At 42.5% G+C, this 16,731-nt stretch overlaps 2 protein-coding genes across 4 annotated transcripts; one reads left to right on the top strand and one right to left on the bottom strand.

The window, feature by feature from the left end:
• Positions 1-275: 275 nt before the first annotated feature.
• CTNS (cystinosin, lysosomal cystine transporter) lies at positions 276-7,188 on the bottom strand. 2 transcript variants are annotated; one of them, XM_065647256.1, is made up of 12 exons: positions 7,051-7,188; positions 6,518-6,591; positions 5,521-5,556; positions 5,327-5,405; positions 5,119-5,203; positions 4,923-5,026; positions 3,809-3,940; positions 3,073-3,172; positions 2,859-2,978; positions 1,633-1,803; positions 1,324-1,441; positions 276-947 (listed from the first exon to the last, which is right to left on the bottom strand). In XM_065647256.1, the coding sequence occupies exons 2-12, from the start codon at positions 6,573-6,575 to the stop codon at positions 814-816; spliced, it is 1,137 nt and encodes a 378-aa protein (XP_065503328.1). In that variant the 5' UTR covers positions 6,576-6,591; positions 7,051-7,188; the 3' UTR covers positions 276-813. The 2 variants fall into 2 exon arrangements, with proteins under 2 accessions (XP_065503328.1, XP_065503330.1); XM_065647258.1 differs by lacking the exon at positions 7,051-7,188 and adding an exon at positions 6,798-6,851.
• Positions 7,145-15,993, top strand: SHPK (sedoheptulokinase). 2 transcript variants are annotated; one of them, XM_065647254.1, is made up of 7 exons: positions 7,145-7,776; positions 8,848-8,989; positions 11,798-11,981; positions 13,221-13,373; positions 14,208-14,383; positions 14,507-14,707; positions 15,588-15,993. In XM_065647254.1, exons 1-7 carry the CDS (start codon positions 7,600-7,602, stop codon positions 15,980-15,982), a joined length of 1,428 nt encoding a protein of 475 aa, XP_065503326.1. In that variant the 5' UTR covers positions 7,145-7,599; the 3' UTR covers positions 15,983-15,993. The 2 variants fall into 2 exon arrangements, with proteins under 2 accessions (XP_065503326.1, XP_065503327.1); XM_065647255.1 differs by lacking the exon at positions 13,221-13,373.
• Positions 15,994-16,731: the final 738 nt, after the last annotated feature.

Raw genomic sequence — 16,731 nt, 5'->3', positions numbered from 1 at the left:
TGTGATTTGTAGTGTTAGCAAACTGTCAGAGCTCACCTGGTCTTTAGCAGAGGGAAGAAAAATTAACATGATCCACTTAGAAATAGTCTCTCTGATAAAAGGTGGATGGTAAAGATTAAAAGTTTAAGATTCAAGGCATGTCAGTAGAACCAAGCAGAATGAATTCAGTGCATTACAAGTATTCAGATAAACCTGAGCACCTTTGAAAAGGTTTTTCAGTGAAATAAATACTAATAAGCAGAAACTGTATTTTTTTTTTAATAAAGAGTTCAGGTTCTAACATTCATGTATTTGCTACCAACCTCATTTTTTTATGTACCGCTACAGCTGTTAACAGCCAGCCTGAGTGGTGGTGTATTGTGAGGAGTCAGCAGCAGCACTTAAATCCACAGTCTCCAGTCACTTCCTTATGATATTAAGTGGTTGCTTAAACATGATCTCAGATTTTTGGAAGCCAGAATTCTGCTCTTAGTGTTCCGCTTCCAATCAGAAAGACATCACTCTGGTCTTTCTCCTTCCTGTTGTTAATGGAAAAAGCCACATGTTGTTTGGACAGCTCACACTAAACTGTTTTGCAGCTTCAACAGGCACGAGTCTTCCATTTGCAAGTGGTGGCCAGAGAGCTTGCTGTCCTTTAAGGCATCTGGTAATCGGCATTTGGTGAGTCAACAGCTTGTACTCCATACCAGAGAGGATCAGGGTATAAACAGAGATCAGAATTGGTATTTCTGACAACTGGCAGTAGGCACCTGGAAAACCCTCAGCCAGGGTAGGGGCAAGTTCAATTTAAAGTTTTTATCTTCACAAGTGACATTATTCACAAGGTTCATACCCCCATCTCCTCCTATAAAGGCAGTAGTGCTGGACCATAAAAACAGTGTCAAAGATGATGGAGAAGACGCCCAGGCCAAACTTGGTTGGATCTCCAAAGATCAACTTCCACTCATCTGTCAAATAAAAAATTAGAGTTAAGATTAACGCCTTAAGCGTAATCTCATCTCAAGACTACAAGGTCGTGCCATACATATCAGATAAGCAGTCCAGGTAATGAATGTGAACTTAAACACACGTTAGGAGTGACTGTAGTGTGCATCTTACGCACAGCTAATTAATACCTGTTCCTGGGGTTTCTTCAAAATAGCTATTTCATTTTCCATCTTGAAGGAAAATGAACAGGTTCTTTATTCTTAGTGTAAGAACAGCAATGCATACTATAGCACAAACATCATCCTCCCAAGACAACCTGCTGGTTTATATCTGCTTTGTAGTAGGGTCTTCCCACCCCATTAAGAAAGGCCTCCACCACCTCAGTTCCAGCCTTACCGTTGTTGTATGACTGCAAAAACATCTGGAGAAGGCTGAAGCTTCCACCAGTGAAGTCCAGTAATACATTCCCAATACTCCATCCCTCAGTACTCTTCCGACGGAAATTCATATATGCCTGTGAGCATAACAAGAAGTCAGTGTGTCACGTACAAGCATTTCTGAGATTAACAGTTAAGATGCCTTCTGTATAACTATAATAAACAGTAATAAATAATCATTGCCAGTTTAGTCAGACTTCCAAGAATACGCACTTCAGGCTTAGGGTGACAGGAATATAATAACAAAACAGAAAAAGTTCAGATTTACCTGTGGAAAATATTTTATCAGTGTGACTGCTAACTTAATGTAAGAGAAGCAGAATAAGAACTGTAGCCATGTCATTTCCTCAGCTGCAGCAAGAAACAGTGTGGTAAATGTGAAGATCCATGCAAGTGCCAGCAGTCCAACAACAACTTTGGATACTTTCTGACCTGCTCGCTGAAAAAGAAATGCAGATACACTTAGACTGACCCAGTTCATACATCCCCAGACACACTAAGATACAGAATATGCTCACGACCATGCGAGGTTACAAATCTAAACTTGTTGTACCAGTTGGGCTCAAATCACACCGGAATTTTAAAATTAAAGGAGTGCTATAGCAACCAGCTGTAGGTTTGTAAGAGCTGATGAGCAATATTCAACATCAATCACTTGAAATATCATTATTTGTGAGCAAGTCAGAAAGAGTGTTGTGGCAATGTTCTTGAGTATTCATGTTTGTTATCAGTGCAACATCTGTAACAATCTCCTGAGTTTAGTCTGATGATAACAAGAGTTTTTACATATGCAAAAGGCTGCTAATGCCATAATGGTAAAAGATTCATGGTTGGCTTCTAATTCTTCACTAGAAAAGACTACTGCACTCAACAGTGGTAACAAATGGGCTGTTAGTTTTAGCATCACCAAAGGAAAACTCCAGAGAAACAGTTACCATCTAGAGAAGATTGGCTGTTCATTTCAGAGGCCTTTACAATGGGAATTAAATAGAGAACCACCTGACTACAGCAATCGGTCCCACCTGAAAAGGTGGGAATTATAAAACAGGCCTTTGCAGCTGTTTTAGGAGGAAAGAAGTTGAAAAAAGCTTGAAGTTTGAATTGCAGGGAATGCCTAAGGGCCTGTCCCAGCCTAAGGAATGCTTCAAGTAGTAAGGAAACAGCAAAGCACATACCAGCATTTGTAATGTGTGAAGCTGCCAGCTATGTGCTGCCTAGAGATCTGTTTGGGTACTTTATGAATTTGGCTGTTTGCCTTTGTTATTGTGAGTCCCTAAGAAGTTTACTTAAAAGCTCAGCACATCCATGAGACTGAAGTAGCTTACTGGAGTTGCTACTAGCTCAGGAAAGATAAAAAGGAGCTGCATTGTGAAGCCTGACTTCTGAAAAGGCCAACAAAAGTGCAATGAAGAGGACTTTGGAGCCTGGAAGGAGAGGACAGTGAGTGGGGAGGTGTCCAGCAGAAAGAGCGATGCCAGCAGTGCTGAGACTTACCTCATAGATGCAGCACTGAATTATGGTGAGGAGAGTTAGAGCTACTGCGTGGAGACTGAAGAAAATGTCATTGATAGCCACAGGGTTCACCCCACTGGGATAACTGACTAAGAATTCCTCCTAAATGTAAGAGAAAGCAAAACCAGGCAAATGCCTTAACTCCCTTCTGCAGATACCCACCCCCCAGCAAATATTAAAAGATAATCACACTTACCTTAATCAAGGGAATCCAAAAGAGTCCAACATTAAACACACTGTATGCTATAAAGCCAGTAAAGTTTAATGCTATAAAGTCAAAGCTTAGTCCAACGACACTAGAGAAGGGATGGGGAAGAGAAAAAAGGTATGAGAAATATGCATGAGAGCATTACAGGCAGTTCCAGGGACAATTTGACCCTAGAATGTACTGATTTCTAGGCAATTTTTGATGTAAGCCCTCCATGAGCTCAGCTAGTCTGATCAAACCATTCCAGCCTGAATCCACAGAAGCAGTAGCGCATCTTTGCCAGGAGAAATGCTTTATTTTCATATATAATGATGTTTCTACTTGCAGTCACTTAAAGGGAGCTGGCCTAACGACAACACTATGAGGAGGCGCCTGATAAGCAGCTTACAAGGTAAGTAATCTTTGAAGGCGGTCATCGTAATTGGCTCGGCCAGATAATTTACAGCATGATACCAAAGGGGATGGGGAAGTCTCCTCTGTCACAAATTAGTATTGTATGACAAACCATAGGATTAGGTGTCTGTAAGATGCACTTAGTTTCCTCTGACCTGCATGCATAAAAGCTCCCTGGGGCTGCATTTATCCAGGCCCCATCTTTGCCTTGCTTTCCCCACCCATCTTTCTATGTGTAATTCACAATAACCAAGATGGATGTAACTGAAACTAGGAACATGATTTCTAGAAGCGCTTAAGTGACTTACAAAGACATCTTAATTCATTTTACCTTTTTCGTCGCCAGTTCTCAAAGAGTTGAGGATAAAAGGAGACAGACCAGGCGAGGAAATAGATCCAGCCAATCACCTCATCAGCATATCTTACTATGATGCTATGAATCACTTGAAATTGAATCCTAGGTCTGATGGGTAATGCAAACAGAATAGGTTAATTTGTCTGTTCACACTTCAGCAGATTTTACCTTATTATGCTTTGAGAGACAAAATAGAGACTAGGTGTTGAGACAAGACAGTAAAGATTCAGAGTTAGTTTCAGTAGAGTTGCTCCCCTTTTCTTTAGTGTCCTTATTATGTTTAGGGCATCTCCCACTCCTACCCTCAACCTACCCTTTCCTTCTTGTTTCACTCTTTCCTTTCCATTGTTTTACAATAGAAATCTTCAAAAAGGTCATCTTGTGCCAATGGCTTCCACTCTCTTAGCACAAGATCTGTTATGCAAGAGCAAGTTTCACTGTTCATGCTCTGCCAGCAAAGCCTCATGGTCATGCCTGTCTTGTTGAGAATTTCATGTGCTTATCTCTGCATTTGCTTTGAGCCTCAAAAGCAGAAGTAAAATGAGGAAGTAAAACAGGAGTATCCTGTTGCTCAAGGCAACAAGCAAATACAATCCAGCTTTCTCTGTCTTACTAGACTTTTTTCCTCTTAGGGAGGACTAGTGTCTGTGAAAAGAGAGCTCCCCTAACTAGAAAGCAAAGCACCTGCCTCTCGTGGTAGTGATGTGGTTACACAGCTGCATCAGACTATTAACACTCCAGAACAAGTTCTGAACAGTAAGAATAGTATCTCACTGGACGCGTACAACCAAATGCTTCCTGGATCGGAAAAGCTGACGTGTAGTTTTGATACTTTTGGGAGGGGTTACTGAAACGAAACCAAGGAGCCACAAGAACTCACAATCATGAAGTCTAAGATACCAAGATTACCACTCTGCTTCCATACCCTGTATTTATCTGAATGCCTTGGGGATTGCTGGAGGGTCACTACATCTTCTCAACTACATACCACCCATGTCCTATTAACTATTTAACTATAAGAAGGGAAATAGTTACCCCAAAGTTTAGGAAGCTGTAGGATAGTAAGCAGAACTAAAAACCAGTTTCTCACCCAGTCATGTTGGAATTAGTGGTATAAAGATAAACTGTTACTTGTCCAACATCATCTGCTTTCACTTGGAAGTCTGCTTTAGTGTGACCTGCAGGCAATTGTACCTGCAAGGCAAAGTGGAGGAAAGAAAGAGGAGAGTTGCACCACAGTAGCAGTAGGCTTTTGCATAAGGTCAGAAGTCTGTTCTGTCACTTACTTCATCGGGCAGTTCAACAATAGTGCTCTGTTTTGATGAGTATGTAATATTAAGAGTTATCACCAGTGTCTCATTTAATGGAGCCCTGTGAAGGCAGAAACAAGAAGTTAGGCTGGTGCTCGAGTTCACAAAGATCGCTTCAGGGCTGCAGGAGTATCTGCTCATCCCCCATTCCAGAGAAAAAGTAAAGATGCAATTGTGATTTTACCTCAGAGAGATAGTGACATTTGTTGAACTTCCACTTTCTAATGAAACCACTTCAGGGACAGACAATACAATGACTCCATCTGGGGGGGGAAGGGAAAAAAAAAAAAAAAAAACAACACACCAACAAAACAAAAAACTCCACACAAATATCCATTACTACAAATTATTAATATCTCCTTCAGAATAACTACTTACCTTCTTCTGTGATATAGAGATTTTGTCCATTGGTATCTGCAGTGTCAGAATAACAAAATTAGTACACATGGTAAACAGCAAAGGAAATACGTATTATTTCAAGGTGACTAAAAGGAGAAGTTATTAACTGTTGCTTGAACATGTTACAAGGAAGAAATGTAAATATTTGAAGTGCAACGAAAGTTCATGCCAAGGCTCTAAGATACTTCAAGCCCACACTAACGGTTTCTTGATGTGATCCAAGTAACTTCGGAATCATAAATGCCCAAAATTTAGTTTAAAATTGCTTCTTAGGTCACAAATTCAAACCAGGCACCCAGATGTTCAAGGTAACATATGTTTGCTATCGTAACACTTCAGAAATCACAAGCAGCTTATGATGGTGCTCTGAAATATGGCTTTTAAGGGCTATACATTGCAACAAACCAGCTACGTTGTACCACACCATGCTTTAAGCGAGACTGAGGTTCCAAATACCAACACGACTGATATCAAAACCATAAAGCTGGTCACACATCAACAATTTTGACATCTGGAATCCTATGTTTAAAGGACACGAGACAAGAGGAAGAAAAATGAGCTATACAAACATAAGACCAGAAACGGAGAGAAACGGGTCGCCCTGGACGTTTTTGGTGGGGGTTTTTTGTTGATTTTTTTTTTTTTTTTTCCTCCTTGTTGCCACATATTACGTATTGTTCTTAAGAAGTTATTTAAGTGCAGGAGAGCTCCCAAGTTCCTCACTGGCTGCACCACAGACAGTATTTAATCTGCTCCGCAGAGGTGAGCTCAGAGCACGAGGCGAGAGCTCCATCACGTCAGCGCCTCAGTGCAGCTTTGTCTGTGTAAAAACACGCCAAGTCAAAGGTAGCGTGTGACAGAAGAGCTGACGGGGACCACGGCACAGGTCTAGGGGGACACTGCAGAGCGCTCTGCCACCTCTGACCAGCTCAGACCTGGCCCTTGTAGGTCAGAGCCAGGATGACCAAACACTCACCAGCAGGCCCCAGCAGCACAAGTGAGAGGCACAGCAGAGGGCAGAGCAGGTGTGGCATCTTCGTAGTGGAAGAACTGCAGAAAAAGTGAGGAAAAGACCTTGCTCAGGACCCACACGTTTTGAGGGGGCACCAGCACACCTCCTAAGCTGGCAGCTCCCTGCGAATGGCCCCCTCCCAGCACCACTGCCCCCGGCCCAGCCCGGCTGAGGGACTCTCAGCACCCCGGAGAGGACATCGCTCTTTCAGTCCCTCTGCCCACCCAGACTCCCCCGGGGACACCTTCCCCTCACAGCTCCCCGCTCTCCGCCACACAGCGCTCCCGCCCTCGGGGGATCCCCCAGCCGCGCGGGACTACAAATCTCAGCAGCCACCGCGCCCCCGGCAGCGCCCCCGCCCCGGCAGCGCCGCGCGGTGCACGCTGGGACTTGTAGTCCCCACCGTTCTCCCCTCAGCAGGCGCGGGGAAGCGGGGCCATCCCACATTTGGAGATACACTAATACTGAGAGAGCAACGCTGAGGAGAAGACACCTACCTCCTTCCAGCACCGCAGCTCCGTCCTGCACAGCCCCGACTCTTCCCTTTTCAGCTCCTCACGTGAGGCGGCCGCCTGTCAGCTCCCCGCCCATGGCCCCTGTTGCGCCGGTGCGGCCGCTCTCGGGCGCCATCTTGGGTGTGACAGAGCGGGCTGGGCGCTGGGCCGGTGCCAGCGGGTCTGTGAGGAGGGAGAGCCCGCGAACCTAGGGAGTGCTCGTTGCTCTGGTTATTTGTTGAAGTTTCGTTTAAAGCTGCGCAGGTCACTGGGGAGGGCTGGGGAAGGGGTGGTTTGTCACGCTCAAGATGGAGGGGTAGTGGCCAGGCACTGCTGAGGGGAGATCTTGTCAGCCAGAGGGCAAAGTCCAGGCTGCTCTCCTAGCTCAGCCTGCCCTGCTGTGGGAGCCCGCACTGCTTGTGCCCTTGTCACACTTGGCTTTTGGGGCCGGTGTCCCCTCACAGGCGGCAAGGAGCAGTGTGGGGCTCAGCATGGTGGGTGGCAGTCAGGCCGCCACGTAGAGACCCGTGCGGGGTGGGGAAGGCGAAAGCCATGGCGGGCAGCGAGGCGGCGGGCAGGCCCGCTCCTGCCTGCGTGCTGGGCATAGACCTGGGCACCACGTCGGTCAAGGCCGCCTTGTTGGTGGGGACAGAGCAAGGGCAGGTGGTGGCAGGGAGCTGCTCCAGGGAGACACAAGCACACGCCAGCAGCCTGGAAGCTGGACCACAGGTAAGGGGCGGCAGATGGCACATCTGAAAATTTCAGGGTAGTGGCCTGGCCTTGTCGTGGCTGAGTTGTGTTGCGACGTTATGCAGACTTCAGTGGTTTTCCTGGGCTAGGATGATGGAGGTGGTTGCTGTATGCATCTAGATGGCTGAAAGTAAACTTAAAATGCTTTCCGTTTACTGTTTGAGAAAGTCAAGTAAAGCTGGAAGGTTATTTTGTACTTTGACTTGAGATGGAATCATAACTGGAAATTCCCCATGGAAATAACCAGGAACATGTATTCCTGTTAAAGATCTTTACGTTCATTGTGTTGGTCAGTCTAAGAAAGGATGAATCATAAAAAACATGTATGAACATTTCTCTGGCCTGGTATTGTAGTGAGTCCAGGGGCTAATTTAGCAAACATACTGAACCTCCCTACAGTAATGTTTATGCAGCAAAAAATATGTATACATAGATCGCATCTATACATAGACTATATTTGAATACTTTTGCTTGTTGTCTTCATACTGGTCTGTCACAAGGTAACCTGAATCTTCAGAAGTGAAATCTGGAATACGGCTTCTCTTGTGGCAGTTTGGTTAGTTTGCCAAGTAGTACAGTTTGCTGGGTAGTTCTAGGAACAGAGTATGCAAAACTAAAGTATCAGTATCATCAAAATCAACCGTGAGTAGATACGGAGGTGTAAGGGAGACTGCATGCCAGCCAGAACACGCAGATAATCCTCTTTGTGAGGAAAAAGAAGAGCAATATATAAGGTGAACTAATGAAAGTATGTACTAAGTGTTAATGGATTTTTAAAGCATGGTAACTTATGAAATTAAGAATTATTTGGCCTTCAGTTTAAAAGGCTGTTATCCCATTCTCAACTTGCTAGTATTGTTTTTTAGTTTTTGTGGTTTTGTGGGGTTTTTTTGCTTTTTAAAAAAAAATTAGTTGTGAAGGTTATTCCAATACATGATATTAAGCTAAATGAATTCTGTTCTTCACTTCTGACTAGAGTAGCCTTGTTTATTAAATACACTGAGGGAATCCTAATGGTTTCATGCTCAGAATAATGCTTTATGATTGCAGGGAATGGAGCAGAATGTCCGGAGAATAATAAGAGCATTGAATGAATGCCTTGCTGCTCTGCCTCAGCAGCAGCTTCAAAAAGTCAGTCACATTGGCATTTCAGGACAAATGCACGGGATTGTATTTTGGAAAAAAGATAAAGGTAACATTAGTTCTTTGGCATCCTTGTTCAGAGTATTATGATGCAGAAGATAATTTTTTAACACTGAAGTGATCTGTAGGAAACTGTTGCATGTTCACTTTGGTCTTTTGTAAAACAGAATTAACATAAGATCTTCAGTGGGAGCTTTGCTTTAATTACTGGAATTTCAGCTGCCGACTATATTTAACCCTGTTGTTTACAGAGATTAGTCAAATGATTTAGTCTTATGAGGTCCCTGCAGAGTAAGCACAATTATTAATATGGAGGAGCAACATATTTGTGGCTTGTTAATTGTTTGTCCATCATATGCAATCTGCTGCCAGTTGAGAGAACTTCTACATCATGTGAATTACTTTTTGAGGGAGGGGAATATTATTCACCCATAAACCACTTAACTAGCTGTTGCCCAGTATCTCAGTACCTTCTAATGCTTCTACAGCAGCAGTATTAGCAGCTCTATGTATGAGTTGAAAAATAAGCTCTGCTTGATCTTTATGTTAAAGTGTGCATAGCAGTAGTTATCCAACAGTGAATATCACTATGCTATTTTGAAGTGCTGTTTGAAAGTGCAGTAGAAGAAAATCTGGAGTTCAGTAGATGATGTTTTCAGTCCTTTTTTTTTTTTTCTTTCCCCCCTTCCAAAATCTCAAGGCATTTTTTTTTCCTAGCAAGTCATAGACTGTCACGTTGCATTTATCTTGCTGCTTACATTCCTGTTAGTAGGAGCTGAAAAAGAATTATGGTTGTTATTCTGGATACTCTGCTTCTGTAAAATGAAGGGCCAAGACCTCAAAAAATAAATCAGCCACAGTGAGATAGTCACATGGAGATTGATTGTGCAAATACTCAAATAACCTTTGTGGCAGTGAGGACGTTAGAAAAATCCAGGCCTTGGATTGCCAGCCCTGTGGGATAGGAATGCATTATCTTCTTGGCTAACCTCCTATAAACCTAACAAAGTCTAAGGCTTTCAGAATGTGATTCCATGTCTTCTTTACCTTATGATGTACACATCTGAACAATTATACAAGTCTTATACAAATAGGAGTTACGCAGATAAAGCAAAGATTTATTGTAAACCACAGAATAGGTTTCCCAAAAGTGCTGGTCACTGCTTGTCAAAAGTTGTCAGGGTTTTAATTGCTTTAAGAGACACTATGCTATTCATTACTGGCTGTAATTTTACATTAAATACTAAAATGACCAGAGAGAAAGAAATCCAAAGGCTGATAGACTGAAGGAGCTGTTGCTCGCTTTCCAGCTGTCCCAAGGGCTGCATAACAAAGCCTCATGGGTTCATGGTAGACATGGATTCTTATGTCATATTGTTTAATATTTTATATCCTAAAGCCACATGCCACTTTTGTTTCATTTTTATCAAGTGATAAAGAGGGTGTTTGCTCTCATTTGTTTTGAGTAGACTAAGTGAATCCATGCGCTTTGGGACACAAATTACATTTTTAATGGCATCCTTTAGGGTTAGATTTATGGTTAATAATATTTCTTAGAATCCATTTAAAACTAGAAAAGCAAACCAATTGGAAATTCAGTTCAAACAAACTTGATAGAACAGGAAATGAAGGGAACAAGAAAAAGTATGTGTTTGCTTTGCAAGTTTCGTATAGTACTTTCCCAGCTCTCAAGGCTGCTTTTTACTGCGTGACTGTAACTTCAGATCCCTGTATCCAGCCCAAGAAAGGCTCTTTAGCCATGTTTGTGCTAGTCAGTTAAGCAGCCAGGTCTCTTCTCTGACTTGTAGGACAAATGGCACAGCACAGCTTGAAACTCTGCTCCCATTCCCAGCCAAAACCCAAAAGGCTACCTGGGTTACAGAGCCAGCTGGAGACAGTGTGTGGCCTGTTCCGTCCCCACACTGTGGCCCAGCATCACTTGGGAGTGCAGTGGTTGTCTGAGGCCGAAGCTGTGCTGTGGAGAGTGCCAGCAAACATCGTATGCCAGTGCTTGAGCTTAGCCTCTGCTTAGTTTGCTGCGCTAGCAGGACCGTATGCTGCCTTTGCAGGGCTGCTCGTGGTGAGCATGTCAGGGCAGGAAGCAGCCACTGGACTGTGGCAACAGCAGATGTTGCTGAGAAGGCTCCCTGCAGCTCTGGGAAGTTGCTATAATTTATCTGAGGCCTTTTCATGAAAGAGTGTGAAGGTTTCACCAAAAGTGTAGTGTTTTCAAAAGGAACATACTGGACTGGTAAAACTGAGTTAAACCCTATTCTACATTTGAAGCTTGGTCTTGTAGCACAGGTGAGGGATAATCTTTAGTACGTTGCAGTCCATTGCTTAATACATATAGATCCAGGTTTCCTGTTGCTTTGGCTCAAAAGGTGATGAAACTACATGTTATCTGTCGTAGGCAGTTCATTACTAATACAGCATTCTCTAGGTCATGATGTGGCAGATCCCAATTGAGGTTTGTATGTGGGAGCCATCCTATCAGCTCATTACCTTGCATAGCAGAATTGCGATTTTTTTTTTTTTTTTGTGGGTCATCTGTTAGATAAGTTGCATCATTAATGTCTCAAGGTGAGAGTTGCTTGTTCCTCTAGGCACTAGGAGTGCTCACAGAGAAGGAAGGCCTTGGAGACTGTTCTCTGTTTTAGCAAAGGATGACTGGCATTATGATGTTATCTAGGGCTGAAAACTATGACTAATTGATTTAATTAAAATCACTATTGGCTCTGTGTCTGCTCTTCTTCCGATATATTTGACAAATTATCAAGACCGCCCAGAAATGACGAATGCTAGGCAGACCATGCTGCAGGGAATCACTGGAGTTCTCAGATCCTGTGTGTTTCAGGTTGCAAGTGGACAGAGTGTGGCACGGGCCCTACGTTTGAGCCGGAGGAGGTCAGTCATCTGATTACTTGGCAAGACGGCCGCTGCGGTCCCACCTTCCTCTCTTCTCTTCCTCTGCCGCAGTCACATGTCAGCTTGGCTACGGGATTTGGGTGTGCCACAATCTACTGGTATTTAAAGAAGAGGTACAGTAAGCTGTCTCACTGGCAGTTCCTCATCTTGAATTTATGTGACAATTAGTATTCCTGTAGCACATTAATGCCACCACAGGCTGAGGGGCCACAATTCTCTGTAATCATAATATTAATTTAGTAGGCAAAGAATATTTAAAATGGCAGTATTCAATATGAACTGTATGCAACTGCGCACAGAAGAGTCTCCAACCTCATAAAAATACTACAGATCTCTTTAATTAAAAGAAAAGCTTCCAGCCATATAGTAACAGATACCTTAAAAGTGTCATAGAATAATTCTAGTCAGTTCTACCGCTCAGAGGAGCTCGGCTAATGCAGTTTGAACACTAATTTTGCCTTGTGCAGATTGTGAAAAGTACAAACATGCCTAAAACAGTAACAGAATTGCTTTGTCTGGTTGCTGCCAGATGCTAAAACAAACAGTCCCTAAATTAATTTCAGTTCCTTCCTTCCTTAGACACTGAGATCCGTATGAGGTGTTATGAGTGGTCTGCTTTGTTGTGGCATGTTTGCAGAGGATATAATTTTTCGCTTATGACTTGGCAACAGCAAGATTTGCTCTTCAGTTTCGTCTGCAGTATCCTATGTTTCTCAAAGAGCCTATGTCTTCTTCAGCAGTGAGTCCGGGTTCAACAAATTGGGAAAAATGTATTAGATTTTAGTTTCTTCCGATGTGTGTTCAGCAAATATATGGAGCACAACATGATCTTGCTTCAGAGCTATATAGCTCATGAGTCCCGCTGCTTTGTTTTGTACCTGTTTTGTTTCTCCATTTTGCACCGTTCACATAATTTGTGGATCCTAGAGCAATCGCAGGAATTAACCTGTTTTTTTCAAATGCTCCAGGATCAAAAAAGTAATTATTTTTTTTGGTGCCAACAATTTCTGGTAACTTTTGCAATGACATGCCTTTGAACCTGGACAATGCATTCCTTAAAGCCGCTGTCTCTCCATCTTCCAGCAGGAGATAAGTGTTGCTGCTCTGTAACAGCTTGGAAAAAAAATTCCATTAAAAAAACAAGCAAACAAACAAAAAACCCCAAAAACAACAACAAAAAAACCCAACTAACTAAAACAAGCCAACAAAATGCAAGTTGATCACTGAGATGGCTGTTGCATTTTAGATGGGACCACACGTCTGAAATTCCATATAGCCCTGGAAGTAATCTTGCTCCTGCTGCCTTAAAGCACCCCTCATTGTTTTTGGTTTTAAAATGTTTTGTTTAAAAGTCCAGATTTTCTGAAGTCTTATGATGCAGCTGGCACTATCCATGACTATGTGGTTGCCATGTTGTGTGACCTGAAGAAGCCACTCATGTCTGTCCAGAATGCTGCCAGCTGGGGATATTTTAATTCCAGAAGCAAAAGCTGGAATACTGACATGTAAGTGCTGGGTTTTGTGCATTCCTTATGTCAGGCAATGCGAACACTTCTTTGGGCCCTGAGTATGAATGTGCTACAGATAAAAACTGATTGAAAGTTACTTGTAATTAATTGTGGTGTGGCCTGTACTGAAGAAGTTGTTGAGTTTGCTCTGGTTTGTCAGGTATATATGTTTAAATGATATAAAAATCTTATATATCTTTCAAATCTTTAATGATTTGCTCTTTCAGGGCTGAGTGCTAAGGCCTTATATATTTCAGGGCTTAGTTTAGGCCAGGACTCCAAGGTGAAAAGATCTGCTCATGAAGGTATGAAAGAGTGACAGAAACTTGCATTTGGCCTACTGAACTTTAATCTGGTTTTGTTGCTGTAGCAATGTAGAGTATCTTGCAGTTTGATTGTGTAAGGAGTTTTTGGACTTAACTTTGTGATTTGGTTTTGAATCACTAACTGCATGACAGCTTAAAAGTTCATTGATGCTTAGAAGTTGCATTTTTTTGCCGTTTTTGTGATTGTCCCTTTACCCTGGAACTGCTTGTCCTTATGACATCAGTAGGTTAAACTTGCTGAACACATGCTCCTGTATAATCTCAGATAATCAGATTACACATAAAGGAAAGCTATTTATTCTTCTCGACTATCCTAATTTACCCAGCCCGTTGAACTGGAATGCTGCCCCTGTCCGAGACAAAGCTTTCTAAACAGGTGAAAGCATCTATAAATTCAGCAGCCACAAATGTATGGCCGGGTTCATCTGTGACTTCAAATAAGTCTTTGTAGTCATGCCGCACATTCCTGTACTGCTTTCCTGCAATAATATTGTTCTGATTGCAGATTGAAAAAATCAGGCTTTCCTGTTCACTTGCTTCCAGAGGTGGGAGACCCAGGCAGTATTGCAGGCAGCACAGTCTGTGCATGGCATGGAATACCCAAAGGAGCAAAAGTAGGAATTGCTCTGGGAGATTTCCAGTGCTCTGTTTATTCCTGTCTGACTGAGAGGACTGATGCAGGTATGATCATTTTGGTATCTTATTTGGTTTTCTCATTGTCCTCTTTCAGGGCAGCCTAGTAAAACACTGTGTTGTGTTGTTTTGGTTTTGTTTGTTTTGTTTTGTTTTCCTTTTGTGTTCTAGTTCTTAATATCAGCACCTCTGCTCAGCTGACTGTCTCAATGCCTCTGGGTTTCCAACCTCCAGAGACACCGAATCCTTCTTCAGCTATTACTTATTTTCCCTACTTCAATGGTGACTACTTGGCAGTGGCAGCATCACTTAATGGAGGCAATGTGCTAGCAACGTTTGTGGACATGGTGTCACGGTGGACAGAAGAGCTAGGTAAGCTATGTCAAAATAGTTAAAGCTAAAATTGAGGTTAATCAGCAGTGTAAAAGGAAGCTAAGGCAAAGGAACAAGCCTAAAGCTGTTTGGTCATGCCGTATAAGGAACAAGGATGTAACTCTTGGGTCATGCTTCCTAGATCTCTGGAATTTCCTGCTGAAGCTTATGAACATGCTGGGACAGTCAGGCTTGGACTCCACATTCACATTGCCTCTGGGTTTTGGGCTTTGTTTTAAGAACACAAGAGAATTTTTTTTCAAGTTGTTTTTCAAAAGTAAAGGTCAGCACATTTGAGGACAGCCTCTAATTTTGTATGACTGCAGTCCAAAAGAGTCCCTTGATTAGATCAGTTGCCTTTTGCTGCACATTTTGCAGCACACTAATGGATTTTATGACTCAAACTCATGTAGTATCTTCTATGGCTTTAAACATGGTCTTCACAGGTTTGGTGGTTGGTTGGGTTTTTTTATAATCTCTTGGGGTTTGCAATACAGAAATAAGCTCTGAAATTGTTCTTTTAGCAAGTGCTTAAAGTGAACTTTTCATTCACTTGCAATCCAGCCGCTGAAGCTGAAGTTTGCCATTACTGCCTTTAAAGATGTTGTTTTGTGTAATTTAGCAGAGTATAGGCAAAAAGGAATAGCTGTGTTATCAGGAAAGGCAGTTCTGTCATCAGAAGATTTCTAGTATCACAGATACTAGATACAAGTGAATGGGAGAACTGTGGTTCATAATACTGGAAAAAAAATCCCCTTGGAGCTTGTAAAAAGGTACACAATATTTTGCTGAACAGATGGGTCAGTATCCATTTGAAGTCTCCACATGTAAGATACATTAGACCCTTTCAAATTAGTACCATGATATTTCCCATCTGCAGGACTTCAGGTTCAGGAATCTGCCATCTACACGAAGATAATCAAAGCAGCCTTGGACCAAAATGACAGCAAACTCTCCATCCACCCGACCGTTTTTGGAGAAAGACACATGCCTGAGCAGTTGGCATCAGTGACCAATATTGCTGTCTCTGACCTCTCCCTGGGTCATGTAACCAGAGCTCTGTGCCGTGGCATCGTTGAAAACCTCTGTTCCATGTTACCTGTGCAGCGCCTGATGGAGACAGGAGTGAGGAGGGTTCTGGGGAGCGGGAGTGCCCTTGCCAGGAACGAGGTGCTGAGGCAGGAAGTGGAAAGGATTTTTCCATTCCCTGTGGTTTACGGGAAGGACGTCGATGCTGCTGTGGGGGCTGCCATGGTGATGTTCCACAGAAAATAAAGTCATTGTTTGGAAAGGCCTGACATGATGCAGCCTTCTTTTTTTTTTTTTTTTTTTTTTTTTTTGGCTTGTACAGTGTTTTACATCACTTTTTCTGGAGTTGTATTCAACATGCCATCTCACTCATTACTGTGGAGGAAAAAAGCTTGCATTTAGTGTCCTCTTCTGCTTCTGGGTGTACACATTTCATTGCTTTGTCATTCCCGTTTGGGAAATGAGAAGCGATTATCACATTAAGTTTGACTGAGTGACTAGGAAAGATCCATTAACTTTCTACATAAAATGATAGTTCGTGTGAGGCTCTCTTTCTTGGTAGGAAACATGTTTAGAAGGACTAGGAGAGGTAAGTCAGTGTCTGTAACTTAGTCTGATGCTTTCATTAGAGACTCCTTGTCTTTAAGCTGCCTCACAGTATACATACATATAGGCAGCATAGAGGAATTACAGAGGAAGTGCAGACTAAATTAAAGGTTTTCTAAAAAGTCTGCATTTGTTGTATGTTTTTTTCCCTTTTTTGTTATTATAAAATATTTTTGTATTAGCAGATCTGCTTTCAGTTTTATTGAATAACTGGAAAGAGCTGATATTACTATTCCAGTATGCTGTTAACTGTGAAATTAAGTGGTATTTGTTTCCAGAAGCTGGTAAAATTGTGGCCTGGTTTTAGGTTCTATTAGTGAAGGCAGGAGTATATCTGACCTGCAGGCCAGCTTGGGATGCATCTTTAAGATCTCTAGCACATCTGCTGA

Source organism: Caloenas nicobarica, chromosome 17 (assembly GCF_036013445.1).
Source record: "Caloenas nicobarica isolate bCalNic1 chromosome 17, bCalNic1.hap1, whole genome shotgun sequence".
Taxonomy (NCBI): domain Eukaryota; kingdom Metazoa; phylum Chordata; class Aves; order Columbiformes; family Columbidae; genus Caloenas; species Caloenas nicobarica.
This window is presented reverse-complemented; position numbering and strand designations above follow the sequence as displayed.

Excerpts from the sequence above, each read along its gene's own strand:
- SHPK (XM_065647254.1), top strand. The coding sequence starts at position 7,600 with ATGGCGGGCAGCGAGGCGGCGGGCAGGCCCGCTCCTGCCTGCGTGCTG. Across the intron at positions 7,777-8,847 it reads GCCTGGAAGCTGGACCACAG|GGAATGGAGCAGAATGTCCG; the intron begins GTAAGGGGCGGC and ends TTATGATTGCAG. Across the intron at positions 14,708-15,587 it reads ACGGTGGACAGAAGAGCTAG|GACTTCAGGTTCAGGAATCT; the intron begins GTAAGCTATGTC and ends TCCCATCTGCAG.
- CTNS (XM_065647256.1), bottom strand. The coding sequence starts at position 6,575 with ATGCCACACCTGCTCTGCCCTCTGCTGTGCCTCTCACTTGTGCTGCTG. Across the intron at positions 5,406-5,520 it reads TCTCTATATCACAGAAGAAG|ATGGAGTCATTGTATTGTCT; the intron begins GTAAGTAGTTAT and ends TTCCCCCCCCAG. Across the intron at positions 3,173-3,808 it reads GAGAACTGGCGACGAAAAAG|TGTCGTTGGACTAAGCTTTG; the intron begins GTAAAATGAATT and ends TCCCTTCTCTAG.